Source organism: Sturnira hondurensis, unplaced genomic scaffold (assembly GCF_014824575.4).
Source record: "Sturnira hondurensis isolate 20B ecotype Veracruz unplaced genomic scaffold, ASM1482457v3 Scaffold0009516, whole genome shotgun sequence".
In the NCBI taxonomy this organism is placed as follows: Eukaryota; Metazoa; Chordata; class Mammalia; order Chiroptera; family Phyllostomidae; genus Sturnira; species Sturnira hondurensis.
This window is the reverse complement of record NW_028082147.1, coordinates 590,899-607,005: the sequence shown is the minus strand read 5'-3', so window position 1 is coordinate 607,005 and position 16,107 is coordinate 590,899. Positions and strand designations below refer to the sequence as shown.

General features: G+C 50.3%; 1 protein-coding gene across 4 annotated transcripts; it reads right to left on the bottom strand.

The window, feature by feature from the left end:
• Positions 1-274: 274 nt before the first annotated feature.
• RCC1 (regulator of chromosome condensation 1) lies at positions 275-15,207 on the bottom strand. Of its 4 annotated transcripts, none has more exons than XM_037057174.1 (10): positions 15,117-15,207; positions 7,947-8,028; positions 6,240-6,427; positions 5,916-6,095; positions 4,798-4,894; positions 4,568-4,690; positions 3,922-4,077; positions 3,587-3,706; positions 3,102-3,254; positions 275-2,128 (listed from the first exon to the last, which is right to left on the bottom strand). In XM_037057174.1, the coding sequence occupies exons 2-10, from the start codon at positions 8,017-8,019 to the stop codon at positions 1,953-1,955; spliced, it is 1,266 nt and encodes a 421-aa protein (XP_036913069.1). In that variant the 5' UTR covers positions 8,020-8,028; positions 15,117-15,207; the 3' UTR covers positions 275-1,952. The 4 variants fall into 4 exon arrangements, with proteins under 4 accessions (XP_036913069.1, XP_036913072.1, XP_036913070.1 ...); XM_037057177.1 differs by lacking the exon at positions 15,117-15,207 and adding an exon at positions 9,460-9,480; XM_037057175.1 differs by lacking the exon at positions 15,117-15,207 and adding an exon at positions 7,271-7,381 and having other exon boundaries at positions 7,947-8,033.
• Between the last annotated feature and the right edge of the window lie 900 nt (positions 15,208-16,107).

The window sequence follows — 16,107 nt, the reverse complement described above, 5'->3', positions numbered from 1 at the left end:
AATGCCTGGTTCATTCTAAGTCCCAATCCACAAGAGCTATTATTAAGAACAGTACTTTCAACCTGCTATATTGTCAAAAGGGAAAAAATTCCTGTAACTCTAACGCAATTGGAGTTTGGCAAGGGGTGGGGGAGTAGCAAACAGACAAGTGCTTCTTTACAAAGAAAATATAATCAAGTGTGATTTTTTTTCCCTTCTAAGAAGTCCATTTCTCATCAGTATAGCATCTGCATCCAAACCAAAAGTTCAAAGGGGGTAAAGATCACAGAATACATTTTAAGTTCTTTTACATCATATTCATTTTACCAAGAGTCACTCACATCCAAGAAGAATCTTTCTGGCACTGATAAAACTTTCTTGCTATACATAGACTTTCTATATCAACATTGTCCATTATAACTGTCTGTAATTATAGAAATGTTCTATGTATTTCTACATTTACATAGCGCAGTGCCATCACACTGGCCACATGTAATTACCGAGGACTCGAAATGTGGCCAGTGCAACAGAGGAATTTAAAATTTGTACAAGTTTTAATTGATTTAAATGCAAATGGCCACATAAAGCTAGTGACCACCATACTGGACAGATCAGCTGTTTTGTTTGCTCCAATGCCTGTGAAAACCTACAGTAATGTACATAAATTGTCTTAAGAGTCACTCTGTAGTCAATCATGTTTGATCAATTACATCGGCTGTTGAAAATACTTCTAGAGATGTATTGTTCTGGTTTGGGACTAGGATGCTGAAGAACCATTCCATGTCTCTCATATTATGCAGCATAATCTTTTTTAAAAATACAGTGATTCCTGAAACATAAATACCTAAGCAAAAATCAAAAAAAAATTTTTTGATTTGCATGGAACAGTCACATCAACAGCTGACAGGCACATATCAGGACATCTTGACATCAGCTTAAATCCTAGTCTTGGCCAAGTTCACAGGTGTGGGTTTATCCTGCCCTTCCCAACACGGCAGATGCTCCCTTAAAAAAGCAGGGAGTGTGTAGAAAACAAGTGGCCTGTTTTATAAAACTCTAAATTTATTCAAAATGTTAAAAGATTTCACTCTCCCTTCTAAAATACTTTACATTAAAAAAAATTGAACTGCTTGCTATTTTCTCACTGTACAAGCTGCTGCTTCACTTTCTGGGGACCAGCCTCGGCCCATCCCAACCTCTTCCCTGCGCTCCCTTCACTCGATATTGCTATGTTCATTTAGAAAACCCTCTTTTCTCCCCCCCCCCCCCGCCCCGTGTCCTGCTCTGTAGGCATTGCTTCCTTTCCAGATTTTGGGCCCTTTGGGATCTGCAGTGCAGGGCAGAATGTTTTGTGCTTCTGGGAGAAAGGCTAATTGGCTTTTTTAATCAAGCGGAGGATCATCGTCTTTTTGTCTGCCCCACGGACACCTGTTCAGAGCCAAATATTTGGCTTGGGCTTGCCCATGGCTGGTAGCCCTGCCCCTTCTCCAGTTTCCCCCCGGGGCAGGTCCACGACAGCTGGGTCTAACAACTGTACCATTTGTCTGCATGTGGATCAGCAAGGGCCGAAGAGTGGCACATGACTAGAGCAGGGCTTGATGGGGCCCTGACTTCTCAGGGTGTGGGAACCAAACCCCCCTGAGAGGAAGTTTTGGTTTTTGGTAGACAAAACCAGGGTCAGCTAGGACCATGGGAGGTAGGGAGGTAGGGAGGAGGGGGAACGGTCTAATCACATAGTTCTAGGGGGAGTAACATTCCCACAAAACCCGCTCCCCTCCCTTCATCCTGTAGGTTACAGGATGATGCCAGAAAGGAAGAAGAAAAAAATGATTCTGTTCTGTGGATGGAGAAAAGGCAGGAGATGACAAAGTACTTGGGGCTGGGGGAAGCCTGCTGGAGTCTACAGTCATCACGGCTTCCGTGTTCCAGGAGGGAGGGTGTAGGGGCTGGGAGTCAGGCCCTCCGAGGCTTCATCAGCTCTGTTCCTTGTTCTTCACCAGTAAGACTGTGTGTTGGCCCCCACTGGACACAGATAAAACCACTCGGTTCTCCAGCTGTTTGCCTGTCATCTCCACGGGACTCCAGGCATCCTCCTCTTGTCCTGTGCCCAGCTGGTAGTTTGTGCCCATGCCCCAGGCAAAAACACGACCTGTAAGAGAGAGAAACGGGCAGTTATCTTCAGGACCCAGAGCCTCACCTTTCTGTAGTGAGAGAAGCATGGGACATAAGGGTGAATTTTATTTAGCCTTGGCCTACTGCAGCCTGGAATGTCCCAGCCTCTGGGAGTTCAGGGAAACTGGGAAAAGTCAAGGAGATGATGGAAAAAAGCTTTGTCATCCCGGTACCACAGTCCTTACATATTGCATAAAGACCTCCCTACTCCTTGGCATGACATTCAAGGCCACTCCCCAGACCTCTGCACTACCCAAAGCCACTCCCCAGACCTCGGTACTACCCTGTACTCCCAGGACCAGCCACCGAGATGGCTTTCTATGTCCCTGTGCCCAGGATGCCCTCCTTTGCTTATCACAAACCTTCAAGGAGCAGTACCAGCCCCAGTCCATCGGGAACGCTGCCCAGGTAATCCCAGATCAAGCAGCCACACCAGCTTGATCTCTCATGGCCTCCACAGCTGACACTCACCTGCTCAGGCTTTGGTGACTGCCTGCTCACACCCTCCTCTGCTGTGCTTGTCAGAACCCTGACTACAACGCCTTCTTCTCCTAATAGAATTCTAAGTGTAACTCCCTGGGAAGTTAGCATGTACTAGGTTGCAAATAAAATGGATACCACGGAGGAAATGTAAAGGAAAGCCTGAATTAGGAGTCTGGAGACCTGGGTTCAAGTCCTACTGCCTGGCTAGGTTTTGGTTGTATTTCTCCTTTGCTGTGTTTTCTCCTCTACAGAACAAAATCACCTTTATGAAAATAATTCATTTATTCACATTTAAGTTCATCAAAGCCAGAACTTTTGACCATCAGGAGAAAAATAATGTCATAAATACTGCCCTCTGCACCTCAGCCACACCTGCCAGTGGCCACCAGAGCACCCCAGCCAGCCGGGCAAGAACCACACACAACTCCCAGGCCCCAACCAGACCAACTGCGGGCAGCCCCACTCACCATCCTTGGTCACGGCATACCCCACAGAGGCCCCACAAGCCACCGAGGAGACAGCAGGCAGCCTGGAGATGAGGGTGGGTACACTCTTCTCCTCAGCACCCTCCCCAAGGCCCAGCCGCCCGTACTCAGCCCGGCCCAGGCTGTATGCTTTTCCTGTGGGAGGAAGGGGAGAGATGAAGGGTCACAGAGGGCACATTCAAGGTCAGCCAGGACAGTTCCCGTATCTATGGGAGCTGGTCCCCATTCCCAGGGTGATGAGGAGGAGGTCTGCAGTGTCTCTTCCAGTTGGGGGGGAGGCCTGGGAGAACCTCCCCCACTGAACTCATACTTGGAAGAGCACCAGGACTCCGGGGGCAAGTGAGACCCTCATGGACCCACACCTGGCCCAATCCATGGAGCAAGCCTGGGTTCCAAAGGCTGTGGTCTCAGGGGTCAGGCCAGGCCCATGCTGAGGAGACACGGCACTCCCAATCCGAAGGGCCCACCTTCTGAATCCATGCAGACTGTATGGTGCTGGCCACCAGAGAAGCCCACCCAGGACTTGGTAGAGTTCTTGAAGGAGGTCAGGTTCTGGGGTACAAAGCAGGATTCTGTGCCTGCGGTTCCTGGGAAACAAGGCCAGAATAGTTGTCAGGCGTGAAGGTGTCCAAGGAGCTGTCCTTCTTCGTCCCCTCCCACAGAGGCCACCTGAACCCCACCAGTGTGTGGACATTCTCATTTCACAGATGACAAAATGGTGGCTCTGAGGGGGACCCCACCGAGGGTGCAGATAAATGAGAAGTGGACCAGGACTGGTGCCCACGTCACTCTGGGCACTCACCAAGCTGATGGTAGTTTGAAAGGCCAAAGCCATACACATGGCCCTCGAGGGAGATGGCAAAAGTGAAGTAGGCGCCACAGAAGGCATCCTGGAATTTCACGTGGCCCCGGCTTCCCCTGCATTTCAGCATCACACACTTGGGGACCAGGAGTCGTTCTGCAGGCAGAGAAAAGCCAGGGTCAGTGGCAGGCACACACAGCCTCTCCTCTCTGCCCTGTGTTTCTCCACGTCACTAAAACCCTCACGGGGGGCTGAGCAGCAACTTTTCTCCTTATGCAGAGGTGAGGTAACCAAGGCCAAGACAGTACAAAAGCCTTACTCAGACTCCCGAGGCCCTAAGAGGTGATGGTGACATAGAACTTACCAGGTGCCAGCCATTCTGCTAATGTTAGGTCAGTTAACCTCGCAACACCCCAATAAGGTAGGTGCGTTTAGAGACACAGAAACTATGTCCAGGGTCCCACAGTAGGCGGAAGAACCAGGATTCGAACCCAAGGTGGCCTGGCTCTGCAGTCAAAGGGGTTAACTACCTCTGCAAGTCTGTCTGGTGTGAGCCTAAACACACACAGGGGATCCTTCCTGCCTATGGCTGTTGTCAGCAGCTGGACTGCCAAGCTGGCCTGCCAGAGGGACCCAAGCCACCTACCAAGGCCCTGCCGGCCACCACGATTGGCAAATAATTCAGGCACACGGCCCAGCTGGCCCTGCTCCCCGCAGCCCAAAGTGTAGAGGTCACCTTCAGCTGTGAGCATCACCAAGTGGTCGTTTCCTGAGGGTGAGAGGAAGGCAGGACGCAGGGCTTGTCTGTGAAGCCCAAGGTGGGCCAGCACCAGAACAAGGTTCTCCAACTCTTGCCCGGAGCAAGGAAAGACTCACCTGAGGCTACCTTCACCACAGGTACACTCAGCTGCACTTGCACAGGAACCATGCTCTTCTTCATGGGCTCCAAGAGCCCGATCACACCATTATTGTCCTGGAAGGAAGGGGCAGAGCACTTATCAGTAGTCCTGCATGCCCCACACCAGCCAGACGCAGGCTTGCGGGCAGCCACAGAGCTGTCTGGTAAGGGGCACTGGCACCAGCCAGTGATGGAGAGGTGCGCAGGAGCCAGGCCATGATGTCAAATACGTATGAACGAAATTATGCCCAGTCTGTGAGTTGCACAAAAATAACAAAGGAGTTGGGGGATGCATGGGAGCAGAAAGGAAACAGGTTTGCCCAAAAGTTCATTGTTAAGGGGAGTAGATGGGCATTCAATATATTATTCTGATTACTTTTATGTGTTTGAAATGCTCCATAGAAAAATTAAAAATAGCCCTGGCTGGTGTGGCTCAGTGGATTGAGTGCTGGCCTGCAAATCAAAGGGTCTCTGGTTCAATTCCCAGTCAGGGCACATACCTGGGTTATGGGCCAGGTCCCCAGTAGGACCTCTCCCTCTCTTTCTCCCTCCCTCTCCCTCTCTAAAATAAATAAATAAAATCTTTTTTTAAAAAAAAGTTTAAAAATAGCCCTGATGAGGAAACACCTCATCGGATTTTTTGACATTTTAAAGTAAATTAAATACCAAAATAATTTTAATGATGGATTTGCTTTTTAAACTACACTTCTGTGTCTTGAAAATTCTGATATGTGACAATTTCCCCCTAAACCTCCTGAGAAGTGTGGAAGAAGGCTGGGAAGGAAGAGGAGAGGTTGAAGGCACGGAGATGGGTGAGTGAGGTAACAGGCTTCCTGAATCAGTCTCAGCTCAAAGACATCCTGGACTCACCCCTTCCCAAGATACACACTTCACGACACTGGACTCAAGAAAACAGCCAGTGGTGTGGACAGGCCCGAATGAAGAAGCCAGAGACCTGGGTCGGGGCCTAGGCTCTATCTCTGGGACTTGATTCCCTCACCAGTAAGCACAACAGGGGCGTAGAAACGAGTCCTCCACGGGGCCCCACCAGTTAACCTGCCTGCCAGCCCCTGGGCGGGCTTCCAGATCATCTTACCCGGAAGGAGCCCCAGAGAAAGACACGGCCATCCTCGGTGAGGGCTGCCGTGTGACTGTCTCCCGCTGACACTTGTACCACCTTCTCTTGTAGCTCCACTTTCCCAGGAACCGTCTCTGAGCCTTCCACTGACGTGTCCCTTCCCAGGGCACCCTCATCGTTGCAGCCAAAGGAGTAGACCTGTGTGCAGGGTGCCCCATCAATACAAGGTCTGGCCTTTCAGTCCACTCTTGTTCCGACCACCCCCTGAGAGAAATGTTCTATGGAACATTTGTTCCTTCTCCAACCCCAGACCCTGTCCAATCCTGTACCACTGCCACCTACCTGGCCACTTTTGCTTAGACACACGGTGTGCATGCCCCCAGCCTCAGCCTGTACAGTGTCTTCCGGAATGGGTACTAGGGCTGGCTTCTTCCTCTCCATCACGTTCTCGCCCAGGCCCAGCTGGCCCACATCGCCCTGGCCCAGTGTCAGCACCAAACCCGGTTCTGTGCGGTGGGACCTATGTGAGACTGAGGGGTGAAGAAGACAGCCCCTGAGTGTGTAGGATGACCGGAGAGAGGAGAGGTCACTGCATGGGCTCCGGGATCACAAAGACCTGGGTTCAAGCCCCTGCTCTGCCACAGACCACTAGTACGACCTTTCTGAGCCTGTTTCCCCATTTGAAAAATGGGGATAATATTGGTACCTATCTCATAGGGTTCATAAAAATTGAGTACATTATTGTGACAGGAAGGAAATGGAAACAAGGAGCCACTCCATATTATGAAATGAATCTTGGTAGGGAGCACAGTGAGTACACAAGACAGTTTTCCTGGTTAGTTTTAAATTCTTAACCAGGTGCGGAGAGTGGGGGCTCAGTGAGGTAACAACGTCTCCCTCTTACTGACTGCTTACTACAACTGTTAGACTGCTCTGTAGTCCCCCACGTGCTACAGATCTTCCATGTTTAAGATCCCATTTTACAGGAAAGGGAACAGAGCCTCAGAGAGGGTAACAGAGCTAACAAGTAGCAGTGTTTGCACTGAAACTAAGGGAGCCTCCATGGGTCTGAGCACGGTCACCGGCCTCCATCCTCTGGGCGTGCCTCAACTCCCGAACATATTCACACGGACACTCTGTGTTCATATGGTCGTCCAGGCAGCAGAGGCAGAGCAGTTGAAGAGGGAGGGGAACAGTCTGATCTGACAAAGGTATTTGCTGGAAGTAAGCACCAACCAATAGGTGACCCATGGCCATCTGCTGGCCAATAACAATTGTCTGTGGCCCCACACCGCCAATGGTGCCCAGCCCCTCCCCTGGAGGTGTGGCCACAAATGCCAGGGCCTCTGAGGGTGTGCAGGGCTGGGAGCCACCTGGTTGGGTTTTCTGGTCAGGAGGGCTTGGCCTGCAGGCACCTCAGAAGTATCGGGTGCCTGGAGCGCGGTGGGATACAACGAGGGAACTCACTGCCCGGTTGTGAGGGTCTGCAAAAGATAGACACTTGTCTGAATGTGAGTTCACACTCCTGGTCCCCAGGTTGGGGGGCAGAGCTCTCCTACCTGCCTCGCACCAGGAAAGAGACCATAGCCACCTCCCTCAAATGGTACCAGGACATTTTCTAATTTTCCTGACAACAGCCCAGTGAGGTTCATACTGTTCTCACCCCTTATTTTACCACAGGGTAATCCAAGCTCAGTAAGATTAAGATACTTGCCCAAAGCCCCACCCCTAGGGAGCGTAGAGCCCCACACCCAGCCCTACCCACACCTGGAACTCAGTGGTCTAAACCATAACCCAACACTGCCTGGGGCAAAGCCTAAGGATCTAGATTTTTTTTTTTGCTAGTCCTACCTGAGGGCTTTTACATAAGTCTCTGTACCTTTCTGATTCCCAGAGGATGGGATTCGATGACCTACAGGAGACTTTCCACCTGGGTACAGTTCCTGGACTTCCGGGCCCCTCAGCTTTAAATGTCAGTGGGGAGGAGCCCAGTCCCAGATTTGGGGGGCTTCGAGAGGCCACCCAACACCAAGATGGAGGCCAACTTACTCTTTGCCTTCTTGTTTTTGAGGAGGGCATCTTCTGGGGGTGACGTTCTCTTAGCCACACGCTTGGGTGGCATCCTTCTGTCCTGAAAAACCGGAATAAACACTCCATGTCAGAAATGGTCATTATTTTTCTCCTCTAATCAGGCAACATTAAAAAAAAAAAAAAAGGAAACCTTTGAAAGAGGCGAGAGGAACTGCCCAGCAATTCCACTTCTCAGAATTTATCTGAGAACAAGAACAGAATATACCCCAAGATTAAGGTCCACAAATGTTCTCTATTATATTCTTCAAAATATTTTTTAAAAACACAGCAACTCATGTGCTTGATAGTAGGGGAACTGCTACATAACGTACGGTGTATTCATGATGGAACAGTATGAAGCCACTAAAAGTGGCTTTCAGAGATTTATTTATTGAATAGGAAGATGTTTACCATTGCCAAATAATATAAGCAGATTAAGAAAAGCCCATCCCATTTTTGAAATATAAATGCAGACACATCACTTTGGCTGGCATGGCTCAGTGGATTGAGTGCTGGCTTGTGAACTGAAAGGTTGCTGGTTCAGTTCCCAGTAAGGGCACATGCCTGGGTTGTGGGTTTGATCCCCAGTTGGGGCATGTATGGGAGGCAACCGACTGATGCTTCTCTCTCACATCAATGTTTGTCTCTCTCTCTCTCTCTCAAATCAACAAACATCCTTGGGTGAGGATTAGAGAGAGAGAGAGCGAGCCCGAGAGACTCTAGAGCCTGAATCTGGGCCCGGCTACTTTCTAGCTGTTTGACCAGGAATAAAGTTATTTAATCTCTTCTTGATTGAGTTTCCTCCTCAATAAAATGGGAATAATAGTAGCTACACCTCTGTGATGTACATGATTAAATGAGCTAATACTGTACAAGAAACATAGTAAGTGCTCAGTAAATCAATACTGGTGTTGTCATCATGCGTACAGCCTGCCCCAGGTAACACTCAGGCGCAGCTCTGAACTGACCCAACCCCCTTCCCCCACTCCACAGATGAGGGACCAAGGCTCTACCTAAGAGCCTCCTGAGGCTCAGCTGGGGGTCTACCCAGCAGCCAGCGCCCTCTGGCCCCTCTCCCTTCCTTCCTGCCAGCAGGTCCTAGAGCCTCAGCCTCTGTAGCTCTCACTCCATAGTATATGAACATAGTAGATGGCCTAGAAATTTGGGGCACATTCTGCTGACTGCGCTAAGGGAGGAGAACAAAGCGCTGCAGACAGGGAAGTAGCCTCGCAGGTTGAGCTTCTACAGGTTGCAACTGGCCCAGTTCTGACTCTGATGAGGTGGCAGCTCTGAGCTTCACCCAAGTTTTCTTCTCCAGGGATGGGAATCCTCCCTCCAACCCGCCTCTTTGAGACCCCTCTTCCCTCACTAAAAATGCATGTTCTTAGGATCAGAGGGAACTGGCTTCACCAGCCGGAGCTGCAGCTGGGTCGCCCAGCCGTTGTGACCATGGTTAGGCAGCAGCCTTATCCTCTTTGAACTGAATCCTCACCCATAAACAGCGATGCCATGACCACTTCTCAGGGCTGCCGTCAAGACTGAAGAACTGTCCCACTGCACATCTGTTAGAATGGCCAAACTCTGGAACACTGACAATGCCAAATGCTGGTGAGGATGTGGAACAACAGGTGCTCTCTGTCTAAGATTTTATTTACTTATTTTTAGAGAGAGTGGAAGGGAGGAAGAAAGAGAGGGGAGGAAACATCCATGTGAGAGAAACATGATCAGATGCCTCTTGTACACACCCCATCCACCCAGGGACGGAATCCACAACCCAGGCATGTGCACTGATCCGGAATCAGGACAGAGACCTTTTGCTTTGCAGGACGACAACACCCAACCAACTGAGCCACACTGGGCAGGGCTGGACTTTGCATGCACTGCTGGTGGGAATGAAAAGTTGTACAACCACTTTGGAAGACTGTCTGGCAGTTTCTTACAAACCTAAATACAGTTAAAAACATTAAAAAAGGCCTTGGCTGGTGTAGCTCAGTGCATTGAGCGCAGGCCTGCAAACCAAAGGATCCTGGTTCGATTCCCAGTCAGGGCACGTGCCTGGGTTGCAGGCCAATTCCCAGCAGGGGATGCATGAAAGGCAACCATACATTGATATTTCTCTCCCTCTCTCCTTCCCTTCCCCTCTAAAGAGAAATAAATAAAATCTTTTTTAAAAGATTTAAAAAAGAACAAAGAAAAAAAGGTCAACAACTAAAATTTCAAAAAAGAAAATAATACAGTTGACCCTAAACAACACAGATCTGAAACACCCAGGTCCACTTACATGTGGGTTTTTTCATAAATACATGCAATACTGTAAATGAATTTCCTATTCCTTATGATTTTCTTAATAACACTTTCTTTTCTCCGGCTTACTTTTTAAGGTATGAATATACAATATAATACATAAAGCATACAAAATGAAAGACTAAATGAAATGTTTGTAAAGAACTTTGAAGTGCCACCTTGGCCAAGCTCAGTAGAGTGGTCTTCCCCAATATGCCAAGGTCGCAGGTTCAATTACCAGTCGGGGCACATACAAGAATCAACCAATGAATGCAGAAATAAGCAGAACAACAAATTGTTGTTTCTCTCTCTCTCTCTCTCTCAAATCAAGTTTTAAAAATTAAAAAGAAAAGACTTTGAAGTGCCAAGCACACAATAACTACAGTAACTCCACATTTAACATCATCGATAGGTTCTGTGACTCTAAGTGAACTGACTAGTGTCTCATCAACATTATAGTGAAACAATGTTGAGTGAAACATCATTTTTCCATGGCCTGCTGTATTCGATACATGGAAGCATTTGTTCAACCCACAAATATTTATTGAGCATCTATTACCACTGATTGGTTTTGGCTAGAGGTAGCAAGAAAAAAGAACGCTAACCCTCTCCCTGTTCTCATGGAGCTTACGTTCCAGTGGGAAAGAAAAAAATTACTACAGATGGTGCTGTGTGAGGACAGACAAGGTGCTACATGAGAATAACTTGGGAGTCACACAGCAATGTACATGTACTTATTGCTGCACACCTGTATAAACTGTACACTTATAAATGGCTAAAATGGCTTTATGTTATGTGTATTTTATCATAACAAAAAGAGAGAGAATAATTGGAAAAAGGGAGGAGTGTGGTCAGAGAGTTGACATGTAAGCTCAGACCGAAACAGGACAGAAAGCCGGAAGGGGAGACGCGGACAACAGCGCCCAGCACAGTGTGCTGCATCCAGGGGCCTGGGGGGGGGGGGGGGGGGGCNCCCCCCCCCCCCCCCCCCCCCCCCCCCCCCCCCCCCCCCCCCCCCCCCCCCAGCGAGGCTGCAGCTGGAGGAAGAGCAGTCAGAAAGCAGAAGGGAACCAGGGCTGGATCCAGAGAAACAGGACCGTTTTAAAAAGAATGCCTTTATCGGATTTTCATTTTTAAACATTTTAAACTCCACTGGTAAATCACCTCAGATTCCTCTCTCAATCCTAAGGGAATCATTCTCTCCCACAGAAATCAGGACAAACTCTGGAACCACGATGACTCTATTTACATGTCTATCCACCATACAAATCGACTCCTTGAAATACAGGCCTCTCTGGGCACTGGCCACTCCTGTCTTCTACACACCAACAACACTTCCCTTCTCACAACAAGCTGAAGAAGGCACTCTCCCTCCTACTTCGCAGTTGAGAGAACTGAGGCTCAGAAAGTAAATTCACCAACCAAAGTTCACACAGCCAGTAAAGGAGCGCAAGGAATAGAATCCAGATATAGCTGATGGATTAAAAAATAAATAAACAAGCCCTAGCTGGTGTAGCTCAGTGGATTGAGCAGGGGCCTGTGAAGCAAAGGGTTGCCAGTTCGATTCCCAGTCAGGGCACATGCCTGGGTTGCAGGCCAGGTCCCCAGTGGGGGACACATGAGAGGCAACCACACATTGATGTTTCTCTCCCTCTCTATCTCCTTCCCGTCGCCTCTCTCTAAATAAAATAAATAAATAAGATATTTAATAAATAAATAAATAAATAAACAAACAAAACACAACAACAGGCTGGCTAAAGGTAGGCCGTGACCTGGACAGGGGTAGNTCAGATTCCTCTCCCAATCCTAAGGGAATCATTCTCTCCCACAGAAATCAGGACAAACTCTGGAACCACGATGACTCTATTTACATGTCTATCCACCACACAAATCGACTCCTTGAAATACAGGCCTCTCTGGGCACTGGCCACTCCTGTCTTCTACACACCAACAACACTTCCCTTCTCACAACAAGCTGAAGAAGGCACTCTCCCTCCTACTTTGCAGTTGAGAGAACTGAGGCTCAGAAAGTAAATTCACCAACCAAAGTTCACACAGCCAGTAAAGGAGCGCAAGGAATAGAACCCAGATATAGCTGATGGATTAAAAAATAAATAAACAAAACACAACAACAGGCTGGCTAAAGGTAGGCCGTGACCTGGACAGGGGTGGAGGCAGCCTGGGCAGGCCTCCCCAGGATTCCCCCATGAACTTGGCCAAACACAAGGAGCAGAGGGCAGAAAGGCAGCTGAGAGCAGAGGATGGTGAGACCAGAGAGGAGACACGGGGACAGCTGGGCCTAAGAGGGAGGGCGGGGCGAGTGAAGAATCTGAAGGGTGTGGGGAAGGACCATGGGTATAACCCCCTGCTGCGGTGGGGTTGAGCACTGGCTTTGGAGTCCCACAGACCTGACTTCTCTGAGCCTGAGAATCCTCATCTCTCAGACAGAGGTCTCTGGTCACTGCAGCGCTGCCGTGAACACCCCTAGGGGCAGGGCAGGGGATGAGAGGGCACTTCCTCAAAGGTGGAGCCTTACACCCATTCCCCACCTGCCTCCTCTGGTGCACAAATAGTCCTTTGTGCACACTCCCTCTCTAACTGCTCTGGGTGTGTTTTCTTAAGCAGACAGTGAGTGTGTGGTCTGGGAATAAGTATAGTCTTTTATCCCCCACCATCAACGCCCCATAGACAAACACAGCTTCCATCTTCAAGGAGCTCACAGTCTGGGAGAAGAGTGAGACACAGTCCCAAATAATTAAAGTCAGATATAGAATCAACTCTCCTAGAACGCTCACACCTGCCTTCTGAGCTGTGGTCATCCTGGCTTCACAGATACGGAAGCTGAGGGTCAGGGAAAGGCACCCCAGGCCACACAAGGGTGGGATGAAATGGCAGTCTCCTACCCACTCCCCACCTGGGCCAGAGCTCCCTTTTCCCACTCCTCTCTGAGCCTCAGTTTCTTCATGTGATGAATGCAGGCATATCGGACTAGACAAGCTACCAGGGGCCTGGCGTTCCTGCTGTGCCCCCCTGTGACCTCACCAGTTTCATTTCTGCAAAGGGAGACAAAAGTCCTGTCTGACCACAGCAGCTGTCCTTACCACCATTTCCTGATCCCCAGTGTCAGCGGGCAGACACCTGCCTGCCCAAACCAGAGTCTGAAGAATCTCTTTGTGAGAAAGATCCCCAGGGAAGGGAGGACAGAGGCTCATATATCAACAAACATTTGCTGGATTCGTGCTATGTGCCAGGCACAGTGCTAGGATACTTCACCCCAAGAGTTTCTCATCAGGGGATCCCCCATGTATACAGTGCCTGGGTTTATGTTTATTTTCTGAAGAAGGAGCCACATCTTCCACCAGCTGTTAGAACCGCTGCTTTGTGCAAATTATAGGATATTAGTAATTCTCATCACATGCCTCTTACCTTCATTTTACACATAAAGAAGCTGGTAACTGGGGGATTGGGTGAGTGGTCCATGGGGGTTCAGCTAGTGAAGTTGCAAAGCTAAACAGGATTCCTGCTCTTGAGATGTGTTGGAAACATGAGCATGAAATCCTTAATTCATTGTTTCAGACTCCATTCTAATGCCTTTCTTGCATGGAACCACCTCTGCCTCTTCCACTCCTACCCAGTGTTCCTTGGTCTTGCACCTGAGACCTTTCAAGACACAGTCCCTGCTGTATCACCTTGCCACTCCCCTCACGGTACCCTGTGTTCCAGTCAGACTCAAACACCTGTGGGATCCCTGAATGCAGCACTCACCTGGCCCTGTACACTTTTGCATGTGACCCTCCACTTAGGTCATCCTAATCCCTCCACCCCCAGTTTACCTGAATAACTCCATAGCTCCGTTAAAAGCCGGTTCAAGCATCACCTCACCTGGAAAGCCATCCCTGACCCTCCTGGGCAGGGTTGGGTGACACCCTCCGAGCTCCCGTGTAACACTCCATACATTCAACTTCTGCTGGGAACCCCAAGTAACACTTGGTTGGAGCACCTCAATTACTCTTTGATGAATGAATGACTTGCCAGCAGCAATGCCCCGTCTCCGTGGCATACATCGATGATCACACTGGCCCTTATGTAATTGTCGCCCCACAAGGGTCTCCCCAAGGAGACCGGGAGTTCCTTAAAGGCCACACAGGGCCTTTCTCACCATTGTTCACCAGCCCTGCAAGCGAGGCACGGGGTAGACGGCCAGTAAATAATCTGTTGACAGATGAGTTGGTACGGAGTTCACAGCACACCTCCCCAGCTGGTCAACAGCAGTCTTGGTCCCTGCTGATGCTGGGATTTCCTTCCCTGCAGCTGACCCTCACAAGCCTACCGTCCATCCCCCTAAAGCAGACCCACGCGGGTCAGGATTCCTTCCCTAATCTGCAAACTGAATTCTCCAAACGAAGACTGAACAAAATCACTTTTCCCGCCTCGGAAACGCACTCCACCCCCCTACCCTCACCCCGCCAGGGCAGCTGGCTCGAGTCGGCAAGGCGAGCAGGTCCACGCGCCCGCGCCGAGGTCACCGCGGCCACGCGCACCCCGGCCAGCCGGGCTTGGGCCGTTTGAATCTCCCGCCTGAGCAGGCGAGCGGGCCGGAATGAGAGGCGCGGCGGTAAAGGGGCCACCTGGCCTTCGCTCAAGCGAGGTGGGGCCCGGCCCGCTCCCGGACGCCCAGTGGGACCGGAGACACGCGCACCCGCACCCTTGCCTTCTTCCGCCCGGCTTCACGTGGAGCTGTCGCCGAGAGACCCGGCCCGCACAGACAACGGACCCGGCCCTCCGAGGACCCTCATGCTCCAGCTTTGGTCACTCAGAGACAGCCGTCCTCCAGGACCCTTCTCCTGGGAGGCGCACGCAACCTACCTCGGTGCAGGTCAGGGTACAAGGAACTCTCCGGCTCACTGGCTGGGCCGCGAACTACCCCAGAGCATGCGCTCTGCAGGCCTCTGGCCCTGACCCGGGCCAAAAAGAAAAACAAAGAGCCCAGCGGCCCCTGGCGGCTTCCAAGGGAAGTGCAAGTGACAGGCTCCCCATTGGGAGCTCTAGTCCAGGCTCTCCACGGTACTCCACGGGTACAGTGGGTCTGTATTTTGGAGACCCCCATATCGGGACAAGTGGACTGACAACCAGAAATACCACTTGAAAGCAGTGTTCTTTGGAGGAAACCTGGTGTGGAAGGGACTGCACAGAGAAAAGAGATGCTGATATTCCCTGTCTACTAAGAGAAGGAGGAGAAATCAGACTATCTACAAGGAGGAGCTATGACAAGGATACGCCCAGGGGCATCCTGTTCGGCGTGGGATTTAGGAAAGGCTTTCCAAGATAACTGGAAGAAGCCAGGAAGCTGCTAAGGTCTGATGGGAGCAGAGTGCCTGTCGGGGTGACGGGAGAGTGCCGGAGCAGGGGAGCTGGGCGGTGGAGCCTAAAGAGTCGTGGTGCCTAAAGAGTGTAGCCTCGGGCCTGAGGCAATAGGGAACCATGGAAGGGGTTTGACCACGGGAGTGACAGGAATAGATTTTTGCTTCAGAACAGAATGGAGAATGGATTTACGGGGAGGGGAAACCAAGAGTTGGGTGGGGGCGGAGTGAGGGAGGCAGACTAGAAAGACGAGGGTGTGACTTGGGGGTGGGGGTCTGGAGAAGGAAATCGGGCACCAGGCAGACGACGCTCTCTTGTTAACACTCATTCTTCAGGGTGGACACAAACCGTTTGTGAAGACTTCAGGTGTTCCCTGAGGTGACCTCTGTGGTCATTTGATTGTTTGGGTGGTTTCCCAGGTCAGGGCAGTGACCAGTGGAGGGTATTTTCTCCATTTCATGTCGATTCTGACTCTGAAAGTCATTCTATCATACCC

Bases quoted from the DNA above. Each gene is read 5' to 3' on its own strand.
- RCC1 (XM_037057174.1), bottom strand. From the start codon at position 8,019: ATGCCACCCAAGCGTGTGGCTAAGAGAACGTCACCCCCAGAAGATGCC. The intron at 4,895-5,915 runs GTAAGATGATCT...CCTTCCTTCCAG, and splicing joins TTCTCTGGGGCTCCTTCCGG to GACAATAATGGTGTGATCGG. The intron at 4,078-4,567 runs GTAGGTGGCTTG...CTCTGCCTGCAG, and splicing joins TGGTGGCCGGCAGGGCCTTG to AACGACTCCTGGTCCCCAAG.